The sequence below is a fragment of the Hyalella azteca genome, unplaced genomic scaffold (genome assembly GCF_000764305.2).
Source record: "Hyalella azteca isolate HAZT.00-mixed unplaced genomic scaffold, Hazt_2.0.2 contig13225, whole genome shotgun sequence".
NCBI classification, from domain to species: Eukaryota; Metazoa; Arthropoda; class Malacostraca; order Amphipoda; family Hyalellidae; genus Hyalella; species Hyalella azteca.
This window is the reverse complement of record NW_025943154.1, coordinates 859,833-874,108: the sequence shown is the minus strand read 5'-3', so window position 1 is coordinate 874,108 and position 14,276 is coordinate 859,833. Positions and strand designations below refer to the sequence as shown.

Below are 14,276 nucleotides of genomic sequence, written 5' to 3'. Positions count from 1 at the left end.
TTTTCTACTGTGGTTCTGGTCGTATTCTCGCTAGAACAACAAATATTTTAGAACTTCTTGGTATGTTAGGAAAACTTTTTCACTTTTTTTATGTTAAGAAAACTTTTCTTCAACATGGCAGGTCAAGCAATTAACTCAACAGAATAGCGCATTCACCGAGCAATTCGAGCATGAACGAACAAATTAAAGTTGTAATTGAAATTGAAAATTTCAATTACAATTTGAAAACCTATTTGAATAGTAAAGTCGTGTCCATTTCTATGTTTCGAGCAAATTAAAGCAAAATAGAACAATATGAGTAAATATTTTAATTTAAGAAAGCTGTGCCTTTTCAGATATGAAATCAATTATAGGAAAAAATCAGAAAATGGAGAAAAAAAAATTCAAAATGGTGTAATCCATTTATTGCAACACGATTTCATTCTCCAATCCTCACAAGAAGATCCTCCGGGAACATCTTGTTGGATAGAAAAATAGTGTGCCATAGCACCCGGGATTCATGGTTGAACTATATAAGGTTGACCCACGAGAAGTTCCGTCTTTCAGTTCAGCTTTCTTGTTACGTCACGTAGATCGAGAAACGTAAACAAACCCGTCATTCCCATGACGGATTGGTTGACTGGTTTGATTGCATTTCGGTGATTGGTTAATGCCCGTGACGTCACTGAGATCAGTGACATCACAGGCGAAAAACAAACTACATCCACAAAAATGAGCTTCTCTTGGGTCAACCTTATACTAGTTCAACCTTGCCCGGGATTGGCCACACGATCAAGGCATCCAGGGTTCAGTGACGACCTGCGGCCGGATTATCAAAACTTCGTAACTTTTTGTACTTACGACAAAAAAGTTCTGTGGTACGTAAATACACCCTAATTTTGGCATTATCAAAATTTTCGTACGCAAGTCTTAGCTAAAAGCCTAAATTTTTTCCCCGCGCAAATTTTTATCGCGCAAATGTTTTTATAATACCACCGCTAGTATTACGTTGTCATAGTAACGCCACTCGTAAGTCGATTTTGCGTACTTACGAAGTTTTGATAATACGGCCCCTGAGGCCGCTGTTAAGTAATTCATAAGAATAAAGAACACGCGCCCTGCACTTCACTATGGACGGGAATCGTCTCTCACATTTCCACTCTTTCCTTAAATTTAAAGTTAATTCTTAATTTATCAATTTTAGTCTGCACAAGGCATGTCAAGTGCTAATCCCCAATATGAATTGCTTGTTGGATTCATGATTCAACTATTTATAAGCACCTGGCTGACATCAGCCATATCCTTGAATTTGTACTTTTAAAGGGAGGAAAAGAGACAGAGTAGCGATCAATTTCTGACGTACGAAATATTACAGCACCACGAGTGAATTCTTTTTAAAATAAAAGTCCACGTGAAAGTAAACCAAGAGGTTGAAATCTTGGCATGCATTTACACTGAAATTGAACTGATTGAAGTGCCATTTCAGCATGAAGAAAAAAGCTGAAACCAATGCGAAAGAAAAGCTTACTCATGGAAACACTTAGCTTCCAGCCTTTAAAACAAATAATTATTAAGGCTTAATATTAATTGAATATAAAATTTCAGTCATTGCGTGTGGATCACGATAATTAAATTTATAAAATTTAAATTCAATAAGTGTTTGAACCCAGCTCTATTTACTTAACAGTACCTTAGCCTGATAATTATTATAATTGTTGGGAAGACGTTAACGCGATAATTAATTTTCAAAGATAATAGTCCGAGCCAACATGGGTTCGGCTAATAGTAAATAACTGGCTTGAAAGATTGCAAAGAATTACTATTTTTGTACTAAAACTATTCTCTAAATCAACTGGCAGCATAGAGCTGTTCAAATATGGCTCCACTGACAGGGAGAGTTTGGCTCCACTGACAGGGGAAGTTGTGCTCCACTGACAGGGGGAGTTTGGCTCCACTGACAGGGGGAGTTTGGCTCCACTGACAGGGGAAGTTGTGCTCCACTGACAGGGGGAGTTTTGCTCCACTGACAGGGGGAGTTTGGGTCCACTGACAGGGAGAGTTTGGCTCCACTGACAGAGGGAGTTTTGCTCCACTGACATTGGGAGTTGTGCTCCACTGACAGGGGGAGTTTTGCTCCACTGACATGGGGAGTTGTGCTCCACTGACAGGGGGAGTTTGGCTCCACTGACAGGGGAAGTTGTGCTCCACTGACAGGGGGAGTTTTGCTCNCAGCAGCAGCAGGAGGGGCAGGACGTACCTGCAGCAGCAGGAGGGGCAGAACGTACCTGCAGCAGCAGGAGGGGCAGAACGTACCTGCAGCAGCAGCAGGAGGGGCAGGACGTACCTGCAGCAGCAGGAGGGGCAGAACGTACCTGCAGCAGCAGGAGGGGCAGGACGTACCTGCAGTAGCAGGAGGGGCAGGAGGCCCAGGAAGTAGCAGGCCTGAGGGGTGGAGATGAGGGGCAGGGTGAGGGGGCGGCGAGGGGCGAGGCGCTTGTGGTCGTTGGGGTACCAGTGCAGGCTGAGCAACCGCCAGCACAGCAGCGTGTAGCTCGCGTGCAGCGACACCTGGGGCAGCAGTGGGTGGCATTAGGGTGGCATGATAGGGCACGACTGTGGTATGAAAGTGACATGACTGTGGTATGAACGTGGCACGATACGGCATTAGTGTGGCATGAAAGGGACATGACTGTGGTATGAACATGGCACAATATGGTATTAGAGTGGCATGAGAGAGGCATGACAGTGGTTTGAACGTGGTACGATATGGCTTTAGTGTTGTATTAAAAGGACATGACTGTGGTATGAACGTGGCACGATATGGCTTTAGTGTGGCATGAAAGAGGCATGACTGTGGTTTGAACGTGGCACGATATGGCATAAGTGTGGCATAGATGTGTAATAAGTGTAGCATGAAGTAGTGGCAACAGACAAGTCGTTCTGGCACCTGAGCTACAAGCTCTCGATCTTTTCCCAAAACCCTTAGTTTTTATGTGTGGTAGCGATAGTCCACTAATTTTAGTAATTTCTCTGAGGGCATTTATTTATTTCTTAATTTGAATTTTCAATTATGCCAGAACTTTCCGAGTTCCGTCCGGTAAGATTAGAGTGACAGTGAACCGTGAAATAGAGTGGCTGTAACCGTAAAATAGAGTGGCTGTGAACCGTAAAATAGAGTGGCTGTGAACCGTAAAATAGAGTGGCTGTGATTGCCTTGTAATAATCTTACTAAGCAATACTAAGCAGGCTGAGCAAGTGTCCAGACTCTTACATTACTAAGCAATACTAAGCAGGCGCACGTATGAACACACGGAGCCATGGTAAGAAATATTAGGCACTGGTAAGCAAAACTGAGCAGTAGGCATTGGTAAGCAATAGGTACTAAGCACGAGTAGGAAACACTAAGCATGGGCAAGCAGCGCTAAACAACACAAAACACATGTGAGCATCACTAAGCACTAGTAAACAATACTTAGCACTAGTGAACAACACTAAGTATCACTAAGCAGTAAACAACGCTAAGCACTAGTCGACAACACTACGTTTCACTAAGCAGTAAGCACCGCAAAGCACGCACGTGAGCGGGATGATGACGAGCAGGATGGCCTTCTCGTGCACGTGCCAGCCGAACATGAAGGAGCAGAACCCGCACAGCACAGCGCCCCTCACGGCGCTCCACGGCGCCCGCCCTCGCCGCCACACCCACACCAGCCCGGGCTGCGGGGCACGGGTACATTAGGGGTAAGAGGGTACATTAGGAACACGGGGTACATTAGGGCACGGCGGGGTACATTAGGGCACGGCGGGGTACATTAGGAACACGGGGTACATTAGGGCACGGCGGGGTACATTAGGGCACGGCGGGGTACATTAAGGCACGGCGGGGTACATTAGGGGCACGGCGAGGTACATTAGGGGCACCCAGGGGTACTTAGGGCATGGCGGGGTACATTAGGGTAAGAGGGTACACCAGGGGTACATGGGTACAACAGGGGCATGGTGGGGCACATTAGGGGCACCCAGGGGTACATTAGGGCACGGTGGGATATAACAGGGGGCGCAGGGTGATGGGCAAGAGGGGTGAGGAGAAGCACTGTAGGCTCCTTATTTACGACATACTTGCCGTCATATATCACCCCTAACCACCAGTCACGCATACTCACCATCAGCCACAACCACTCAAAACTACTTAACGCCACATGTCACTAGCCACAACCACTCAGAACTACTTAACGCCACGTGTCACTAGCCACAACCACTCAGAACTACTTAACGCCACGTGTCACTAGCCACAACCACTCAGAACTACTTAACGCCACGTGTCACTAGCCACAACCACTCAGAACTACTCAACGCCACGTGTCACTAGCCACAACCACGCAGCGCACAAACACCACGCACTATCACTCTCAACCACGCAGCGAACAAACACCACGCACCACCACTCTCAACCACGCAGCGCACAAACACCACGCACTACCACTCTCAACCACGCAGCGCACAAACACCACGCACTACCACTCTCAACCACCATGAACTATTCAATACCACTCTGTCACGACTCACCCACTACCACTCTCAACCACCATGAACTATTCAATACCACTCTGTCACGACTCACCGCCATGGCGGCGGCCGTGAGAAGGAAGGCGGCGGCGGGCGGCGGGCTGGGCAGCACGGAGAACTGCAGCTCCTGGACGCGGCCTGACGTGCTGGCCAGCGTGCTGTTGCTGGGCCCCAGCAGCCCAGCACGACGTCCTGTACGAGTACCAGTTATAGGGAGGCAATGTACTTTTGCTGGGCATCTGGTAGTTATGCCGTGACTATGCGGTGAACATGTAGTGGTCATGTAGTGGCCATGCAGTAAACATGTAGTGCTCATGTAGTGGCCAAGCAGCGGCTATGCAGTGATCATGTAATGGCCATGCAGTAGCCATGCAGTGATCATGCAGTAGTCATGCAGTCATCATGTAGCAGCCATGCATTAGGCATGATGGTTGCCTCAATAAATTGCTGTTGTATCCAAGGCTAGATGGTGAGGTAAATATTTCGGCCGGTAAACCAGCAAAAACAATACGCCAACAACAAACGAGGGGTGACCCCCCCAAAAAACGGGCTACCTGTGTGGTGCGCGAAATTTTGACAGTACCGGATTCTCCACGTATGTCTATATGCTACTGTCATATATCAGTTAGTGTGTCAAGCATTGCTGCCCTAGAATGTCTTGTATCATTTTCACAATTTTTTTATGATACTTCTTTTGTGCGCTCATTGTTTTTTTATGATTAATTCTCGTGAGCAACGTGCAGCCATCAAATTTGGCTTTCTTCTGTGAATAACTGGGAAGGAAACACTACAAACAGCCTACAAGGATGATGCTATGGGGAGAACACAAGTTTTCGAATAGTTTTCCACGCTTAAGAAAAGGAGAAATGTCAATTAATGACCAACCTTGCCCAGGTAGTCTTTCCACTGACCGCACTGAAGAAAATTTTAATTTTTTTCCAGCAAATTTTAAATGATTTTGTATAGATGAATAAATTAAAATAAAACGGTCCTGTTTTTTTTGGTCCTCCCTCGTACAGCGAACCAGCAAATTGTTCTCAAGCCCCGTGACAAGGATGAGCGTCAATGAGTACCCGTAACTCATGGAGTGACAAGTTGTGAGACAATATGTTGGCTTAAGTAGAGAAAACAGAATGACATTTACCTACGGTCAGGATTCCAGGTGAGCACTTGTAAAGTTTTGAACTATTCGTGATCAAGATGCTGGAGTTGGGAAAGACAAGAATGACTCAACAATATTCAACACTTTGACTCTGATTGCCTAATCTTGTACTATTATTTCATATTTGTACTGTTTTTAACAGGGTTGCCAGACGGTCATTTTTTCCGGACAAATTCCGCGATTTAGTTTTTTTCAATTGCGTTGGCCGGCTAAAATTTATGATAGGGGTACTTAATAATTAAATTTGAAATACTGCAAAAAGAAAATAAATGGAAATTCTACAGCGGAACCTACAAATAAACTAGTATATATTGAGTTATCGGCCTTCTTTGTTCTCAGATTTGGCCGATTTGAGGCAACCTGAATCATGTACCACTACGTCCTGGAGAACTACATTTCGTGGTACGCATATGTACCATATCGGAGTCAACGTGTTAATGAAAATTTAAAAGATAAATTACACTATTTTAACACATATCATATCAGTACTGCAGAGCCCATAAGACAAGAACTTCTGCTACATAGCAGGCCACATACGTACTCAGAACCCTCACGTACCAAGAATGGCCAGGGCCCAGTCAGCGGTGTTGTAAAGGGCCCAGAAGTTGGGGGCCCAGTAGGCGTGGCTGAGGCCCCGCTTGAAGGGGAATAATCGCGACAACACCTGAGAACACGAAGGGCATGAGGCATTATGGGACAAGAGGTATGATGGGGAAAGAGGTATGATGGGGAAAGAGGTATGGTGGGGCATGGGGAGCATAGAAGGAATGAGAAGCATAGAGGGTAACATGTAAGACGTATGGTAAAAAAAGAAGGCACAACGCATAATACTTAATGTGGGGTTATCTTGCTGTCAGAACAAAACACATACTAGTGTAAAACAGTGGCATCGACGGCCGAGATTAGGCCGAGTCTGGTCAGTCGCCCCTTCTAGAAATCACAGAATTTTCATGGGTAGCCGAGATTCAAACCTCAAACTAGCTGTTCAAATCTTGCTGCTATTAACCGATTGGCCATTCCACCACATTGCCCAGCAGAACCCCGTACTGCACCTGGCCCAGCAGAGCCCCGTACTGCACCTGGCCCAGCAGAGCCCCGTACTGCACCTGGCCCAGTTGTCCCATGATCACGAAGGGCCCAAAAGCGATGGCGACGACTGTCAGGGCAGGCAGGGCCAGCTGGGCCGTGGCCCAAGCCGTCGACTTCCACATTACAGGACCTCCTCCAGGCATCCTTGGCGAGAAAAGAAGGAAAAGATAAGCAATAAGTGGTCTTAGTATTTTGCGGTATGATAGTCTTAACTCTTCCTCATACCATAACGTCCGTGAGCGGCCAGCACTGGACGCAACAGACGGTTTCCAGGAGGCCAATGAATGGTCAGTGGTCGGTAATCCTGAGCATTAAGCAGGCTCTGTTACTTGAAACAGGGAAGACATGAACAATAAGTAGAGGTACTCCAAGGTCTTGACGGAACTGCTGCTCAGCAACCACGACTCTGAGATCATGTGAGGACCATCTTCACCTGGGGACCCCGCCCTCACATCAATACAAATCATCACCTTCACATCAGGGTCCATCTTCACCCTCACATCAGAGCCCACCCTATTGTTGTGTTGTTGTAATTGCCCATCCTGGTAGTGGCGACTAGGGAGGGAGGGGTGGTGATAGGTCAGTTTTTCTGGGCACTCGGTACCACTGGTAGTTCTACAACCATCACTGGCTCGCTGACCCGCCAGAACCATTTTATTGCATTACACAACACCCTGGACAAGCCAGGTACTCATTTATCAGCCAGAGTTGAATGAATGGCTGAGCTTCCCGGAAGAACTTGTCCTCAGTGGGACTCGAACCCGGGAGCTGGGTGCGAGAGACAGAGTCCCTCACCACTGCACCACCACAGCTCTAGAGCCCACCCTCACCTGCGCAGGCAGTGCACACGCAGCAGGTAGAGCAGCAGGGCAGGAGCCAGGTATATGAAGAGATGCTTCAGGCAGAGCAGCGCACTGAACCACAGTGTCGCCTCCACGTGCCGGCCCTGCAGACATACCAGCATTATAGCCTCAAAAACTAGAAACGCATCATAGACTTGCTTTCATACCTTTTGTTGAATCAAAAACAAAGGTGGAATCTGAATGTTTAAATTATTAAATATGAAGGTATAAAGAATAGAAAACATTGCAGATTCAAGAAATTGAATACGTCCGCGATATATCAAACATTGAATGGCTTACAGTGATAAATGATATCAAGCGCGAGTCTCAACTCCTGTAAAATTATCAAGAAAATTTTTCCCCTAGTTCTGTCGCGACTTTAAATGACCATTTTCACCACCCAGCAAGTACCCCCAAGTGAACAGAAGCTGTTACTGTCAAAACTCTTTCAGGTACATATAGCGGCCTGAGTACATGTAACGACCTATTTTTTGTCTGATATTGGTGATTTTAGCTTGAATTCTGTCGGTGATTTCAAGTTAAAATGATAGGGTTACAGCCTCTCAACTATTTTGGCAATCCTCACATGGCATATAACAAAAGATTTATAGCCAGCTTAGAAAAACTAAAATCAGATCGGCAGTGTATTTATAAGCTCGCAGCAGCAATAAAAAAAGTTACAGGCACCTCCAGGAGGCCGTGAGCAGCATGGTTGAACTATAAAAGGTTGACCCACGAGAAGTTCCGTCTTTCAGTTCAGCTATCTTGCTACGTCACTGAGATGGAGAAACGTAAACAAATCAGCCATTCCCACGACGGATTGGTTGACCGGTTTGATCGCATTTCGATGATTGGTCAATGCCCGTGACGTCACTGAGATCAGTGGTCACAGGCGAACAATGAACTACATCTGCAAAAATGGGCTTCTCATGGGTTAACCTTATACTAGTTCAACCATGGTGAGCAGGAAGACAGTTAAACAGACACCAGCAGTATCTTGCAGCAGGTCATAAGCAGGAAGTTAGTTCAACAGACACCTGCAGTATCCTGCAGAAGGTCATGAGCAGGAAGACAGTTCAACAGACACCTGCAGTATCCTGCAGAAGGTCATGAGCAGGAAGGCGAGCAGGAAGCCGTTGTACTGGAAGTGGATGTGGTCGACGAGCAGGAGGCCACAGTTGCACACAAGCAGCAGGAAGACAGGCTGCACCAGACCTACCCCGTGGGTGCGACCAACTTGTCCCGCGCACCTGCAGCACAACAGAGACTTGGGGGACTGGGGGGACAACAGAAAGGGAGGGCAACATGAAGGGGGGACAGTAGTAATGGGGGGACAGAAGGAAGCACATAGAAAATAATGCTAGTCATAACAAAAATGAAGACATGTGGATCCTCATGGCAGATGTCATATGATCAGACAATTTCTACTGTTCAAAATCATTTGTGTAATTGTATTTGATGCATAGAAGAAAATATAGTAAAATTGGTGATGCTAAAATGGACGTGCAAGGGAGATAAAATAGCTTCATTTAATTCTCTTTTCAACTGATTTTTATTGACAATTTTGCATCTCCATTATTATAAACTATATTCTTCTACAATTATTGTTTGTCCAAAAAATTTATACATTCTCAATCAAGTTTTCAGATGAAACTTTGTTTTGTATCTGTAAATTACTTCATAAAATCAAACTTCACTCTAATAATCAAGTTAATATTTAATGATAATATCCAAATAAACCACACTTCTATTTACATTATTTTACAGAGCAAAGAACCTTTCATTGCCCTGTTCAACACCCAAAAAAGCTCACTCACAGCCTGGCTGCATAGATAAACAAGAGGTCGGTGAAGATCACTGAGAGACGCTGAAAGAGCACTGTCATGGGTGATGCATAGTCCAGGTTGTTAACCTCAAGCATGGCTGGGTCAAACAAAACTGCCACCTGAAAATAAAAATAAGAATGAGCCAAACAGCTATTGAGCAACCAATGCCTCTGCCTGCAACTATCATAATCAATACACAACCTTCAAAATAACATTCAGTGTATACAGCATATGCGTGGAACAGACACTGCTTATGCCCAAATAAATGTGAGGCAGGCCAAAAAATCAACAACAATATCCACAGTTTGCAATAACAAATGGGGCACTGGCATTTGTTACATAAAATATTTTTTCAGCACCCTGCATAATCCTGGAGATGTCCAGAAATTCTAGTACCTTCTTGGCAAATCATACAGTTCATGTGCAAGTGTACAAAATAATGCTAAATTTTTCTTACTTCATCAGTGCACAAATCATAAAAAAGTGATATATATATATAGTCAGATGGGGTAAGACAGGACCGAAATCACTAACAAGCCTGTAGCATCTATACCATGAATAACTAAAAAACCCTAAACCTATCACAAGGTGTAGTTATGCAATAAGCTTCTAGGCTACAACTCAGATGTTTTGCATCTAACACAGTTTTCTGTACAGATTAAAAAAAGTGAGCTGGTCCCATCTTACCCCACTGGGGTAAGATGGGACCAGGCATGGGGTAAGACAGGACCAACTGGCAATTCTTACGTTACAAGGTTTTTAATAAAAGTACAAATCTGATATTCAATATTATCCATCTAGAAACACATTATTTGATTAATCAACCACTTGTTACTTTTGTGTTGCAGGAAGTCAACTTTAATATCAGTCACATTGGAGTTTTTGTCATGAGAAAACTTTATTAAGCATATTAATAGTGTGTTGGCTTTGGTTCATTGTAGAGCACTGCTAAATGCTTCTTGTATATTCCATTAGTGTCATAGTCTGAAAAATTTATCAAATTGGTAATAAAACCAATGGATAATAACTTAAGTATCAGACATCATGTGTTTTCTTGCTAACTGCATTTGTGGTGCACTTCTTCAAACATAGCTCATGCCCTTTCACAGAGTTGTGATCATAATTATTTTTCATGTTTCACACAATGATTTTTCCCCCAGCCAATCTTGCACATACTCGTTCTGCAGCTCACTAATGGGAAGAGACATCCCTATTTTCTATATCCATTTGATGCAATTTAAAATAGTGCACTAAATTTCTCTAATTTAAAAAGCTAACAAGTTATAATGAAGTTTGAGCAAAAGATAAAATTTTTGGCCAAAATACTCCATGTACTATACAATAATGTATTCATTTAAAAACTATTTTTGATAAACTGTAGGGTAAATAGAGGACCATTTGTGAGGTAAGACAGGGCCATTTGTGGGGTAAGATAGGACCACTTGTGTGGTAAAACAGGAGCATTTAGCGGTCCTGTCTTACCCCATGTCCGGTCCTTTTTTACCCCAATTTAGAATACATGTCAAGCAGTGATGGTAGCAGGTAGGAATGCCTAGTATGTCTAAAAAGTTGCCTATTACTTGAGGTTACCTGCCTACATCCACAAACCTGGCCAAAAAATTTTTTGTCATTAGATAGAGCTTATTTCCCAAACAGGGTTAACTATTTTGTGACCCTTCTTTACATAGGTTTTCTTAAAAAATTAGCCAGAAATTCATTATTTGCAGAAGAGGGTTGCCACAAACACTGAAATGACAGGCAATGATTGCTCTAACATATTCTTTTGTCAAATTGAATTCAGTGCAATTAGAATGCACGCCATGGGCTGGTCCTTTCTTACCCCATGAAGGCTGCGATCCTGTCTTACCCCATTTGACTATATATAAGCAGCAAATCCAGTAGCATTTTCACTAATACCAGTATAGTTAGCTATAACCTAGATACTCATTAATCATCTGAATGTAATTTTAATATTTATTTTTCTCTAGATAATATGTTACTACTGTAGTTTTTAAGTTAAGTGGTAACTAAGAACTCTGTGTGGTAACAGTGACACTCTCTAACTAACAATGTCATAGCTGGATCTATTGCAATTGCTGTTTGAAGTGAATAAAAAAACTATAAGAAAATGTGAATGGAAAGCAAACAGTAATAGAAAAAATTCTAATGGAGAATGTAGTGAGTAACCTTACCTTTAAAGAAAATAAGTAAAAGAAAGGGGATACCCACCTTAGCCAGCAGCCACTCAAACCATGCAAAGAGAGGTGGGTAGTCAAGTGTCCACTGAGAGGTCTTGTCAACATACCACTGGCTGAGAGGTAGGCTATGGGTGATGGCTAGCCAGTTGCGGTGCACCTCAAAGTCCGTTGAGTGGCTGCAAAATTAAACACAACTTAAAACAAGCAGGACATGTAGCCATTTATCACAATTAATGTAACATTGGGAAAGAATATAAGGATTATATAAGTTTTAGGAATTACATAGTTGTGAGACAGCCAAACAAACATCCAGAGGTAACTATTTTTAAGGTAAAAGTAAGCACATTTTTGTTTCAGTCATGGGTGGTTCATGTCAAATTTTCCTGTTTGGCAGACACAGTAATTTTTCCACACTAGTTAAATTTTAAATACATAAAATTTAAATATGTAACATATACATATGTACAATAAAGCCACAAGATTAATAATTTACCCAGAATCTTTGAATTTAAGGTGACAAGATTCAGGTGAGTCAAAGAATCCTAATATCAGGCATATAAATGTTAACAGAAGCATGACATTGAAGCAATAAATTGTAAATTTCTTCAAGAAATAAAAATTATGGGGCATGAAATTTGCAATACAACCATTCTTACTTTGAAACTTTAAAATTCAGTAAAACTACATAATTATTGACATAGTTTTCAACCAAACTGGAAATTTGGCTAGAAGTCACCCATAAACCATATTCCCATAATTGACACAAAACTGCCCTTGAATCCTTCATCAGTTGGAAATTGAAAATTTTACTGGTTTTAATGGCATTTGCTCAATCACTCAAGTTATGATAAAGAAAAATGACATTTTTTTGGCTTCTGATAATAGAAGATTCACTATGAAAAAAATATTTTCAACATAAATTTTCAGAAAATTTCATTAACTATTCTTTGTGAGATTTGAGAGCAATATAGCATTCTTAAAAATTATAATAATTTTAATTCTTGTTCCTCTACTTTCTAGAATAAATCCAATCTCGAATATCAGTCAGAATTAAAAAAATCATCAGAAAAGTCATAGAAACAGGTTTAATTAGCCAGACTTATGGGCAATTGGGCATTTTTGTCAATTTTTGCTAGCATCTTGCTATATGCTAATGTGCTAATTTCACTAATCACCTAATGTGTTTTGTGTTTTTTTGCTGATATGTTTTTCAGTTGTTACATATCTTAGATATCTAAAGCATCTAGCCTATGAAGCAAAATAGAGCTAGGTAGGCCTATCTTCGACTTCCAAACCTTAACTTATATGGAAACTACCTAAGTTCCAACCCTACCAGTACCAAATCTGCCCTGTAATGTTCCTTAAGATTAAAAGAAGCCAATATCCAAATATGCATTAGAGAATACCATAATAATATCGATGCATATGAATTGAAATTTGAATGCCATATAACGTAACGACAATACTCACTAACAAGGTAAAAATAGCAGCTTGAGACATGAAATTCCCAAACAAACTAGCCAGAATTGCAAATTATAGGCCATTTTCCAAGATAAAATTTATTCAAATCCGGAAAAGTTAGATCAAATTCACAGACACAGCGGTAAATATTGTTCTAATGCCACAGCTTCAATCCCAATTGACCCTAAAATTTCAAAACAGAGAACTACATGTGCCGGATTGGAAGAGAGTGTACTTTCTTGCGGATAGCAAAATGAGTATTTCCTGGATACGACATTTTGTCGCGTGAATATAAGAAAATTACCGCATTTTAACAAACTTTTATGACGAGGCTTGTTCGATAATTTTAGTCGGAATTCATTTTAAATAAGATCTCAATAATTTGCATTAAAATATCAAGTAGCCAATTGTTCTGGATATGTGTTGAGAATGATAGCACTCATTAACCGAGGGACCAAAACAAAGAGCTTTACTTGAACTACGATAGCACCTGGCTTCATTGACTAAATCTAAGGGAATGGCACTCCTGGTCTAACACTTCTCATATACGAGTGTACTTGGGCTTAAATATCAAGACAGTATACAAGTGTACTCATATAAGATATAGATATCGACGTCACACAAGAAAAAGAGTGTGCGTTGAGAAATCAAGTTGGTAGGTGTCAGTCATTACCTACGCAGATGAGTGAGGCAATTGGAGAACGGAAAATTTTTCTCAATAAATAATATAAGAAACTATACAGCCAGAATTCCAATCTTTTATTAAATCGAGGTCTTTTAATATTATGGTCCTTTAGTTACAATAGAGTATTAGTTAATGAGTAATACACTGGCGACATTGATGGCCTGTAAAGAAGTAAATCCTATCAATAATCTTCTTGAGATTAAAAAATAAAGAATACAATGTGACGTGCAGTAATACAGCAAATAATTTACAGGTATCCTATTCGTGTGACCTACGGAGCAAAACCTGCTCCGAGGGTCGGCCTGGAGATAATGATTAAGAACTTAATTTGAACGCGACGTGAACTTCATATGCTGTTCCCAAAATTAGAGGGAGAGGTTAATTTATAGTAATCAATGAAACTAGCAAGTTTTGTATACTACAGTCTTGCATAAAAGAATAGTTACACCTCGGAAAATTGATCACATA

General features: G+C 41.9%; 1 protein-coding gene across 1 annotated transcript; it reads right to left on the bottom strand.

The window, feature by feature from the left end:
• Nucleotides 1-3,504: 3,504 nt before the first annotated feature.
• LOC108664996 (probable dolichyl pyrophosphate Glc1Man9GlcNAc2 alpha-1,3-glucosyltransferase) lies at nt 3,505-13,331 on the bottom strand. Its single transcript, XM_018151706.2, has 9 exons — nt 13,137-13,331; nt 11,694-11,838; nt 9,456-9,583; nt 8,726-8,888; nt 7,627-7,742; nt 6,814-6,940; nt 6,266-6,371; nt 4,601-4,737; nt 3,505-3,696 (listed from the first exon to the last, which is right to left on the bottom strand). Exons 1-9 carry the CDS (start codon nt 13,160-13,162, stop codon nt 3,505-3,507), a joined length of 1,140 nt encoding a protein of 379 aa, XP_018007195.2. The 5' UTR covers nt 13,163-13,331.
• Nucleotides 13,332-14,276: the final 945 nt, after the last annotated feature.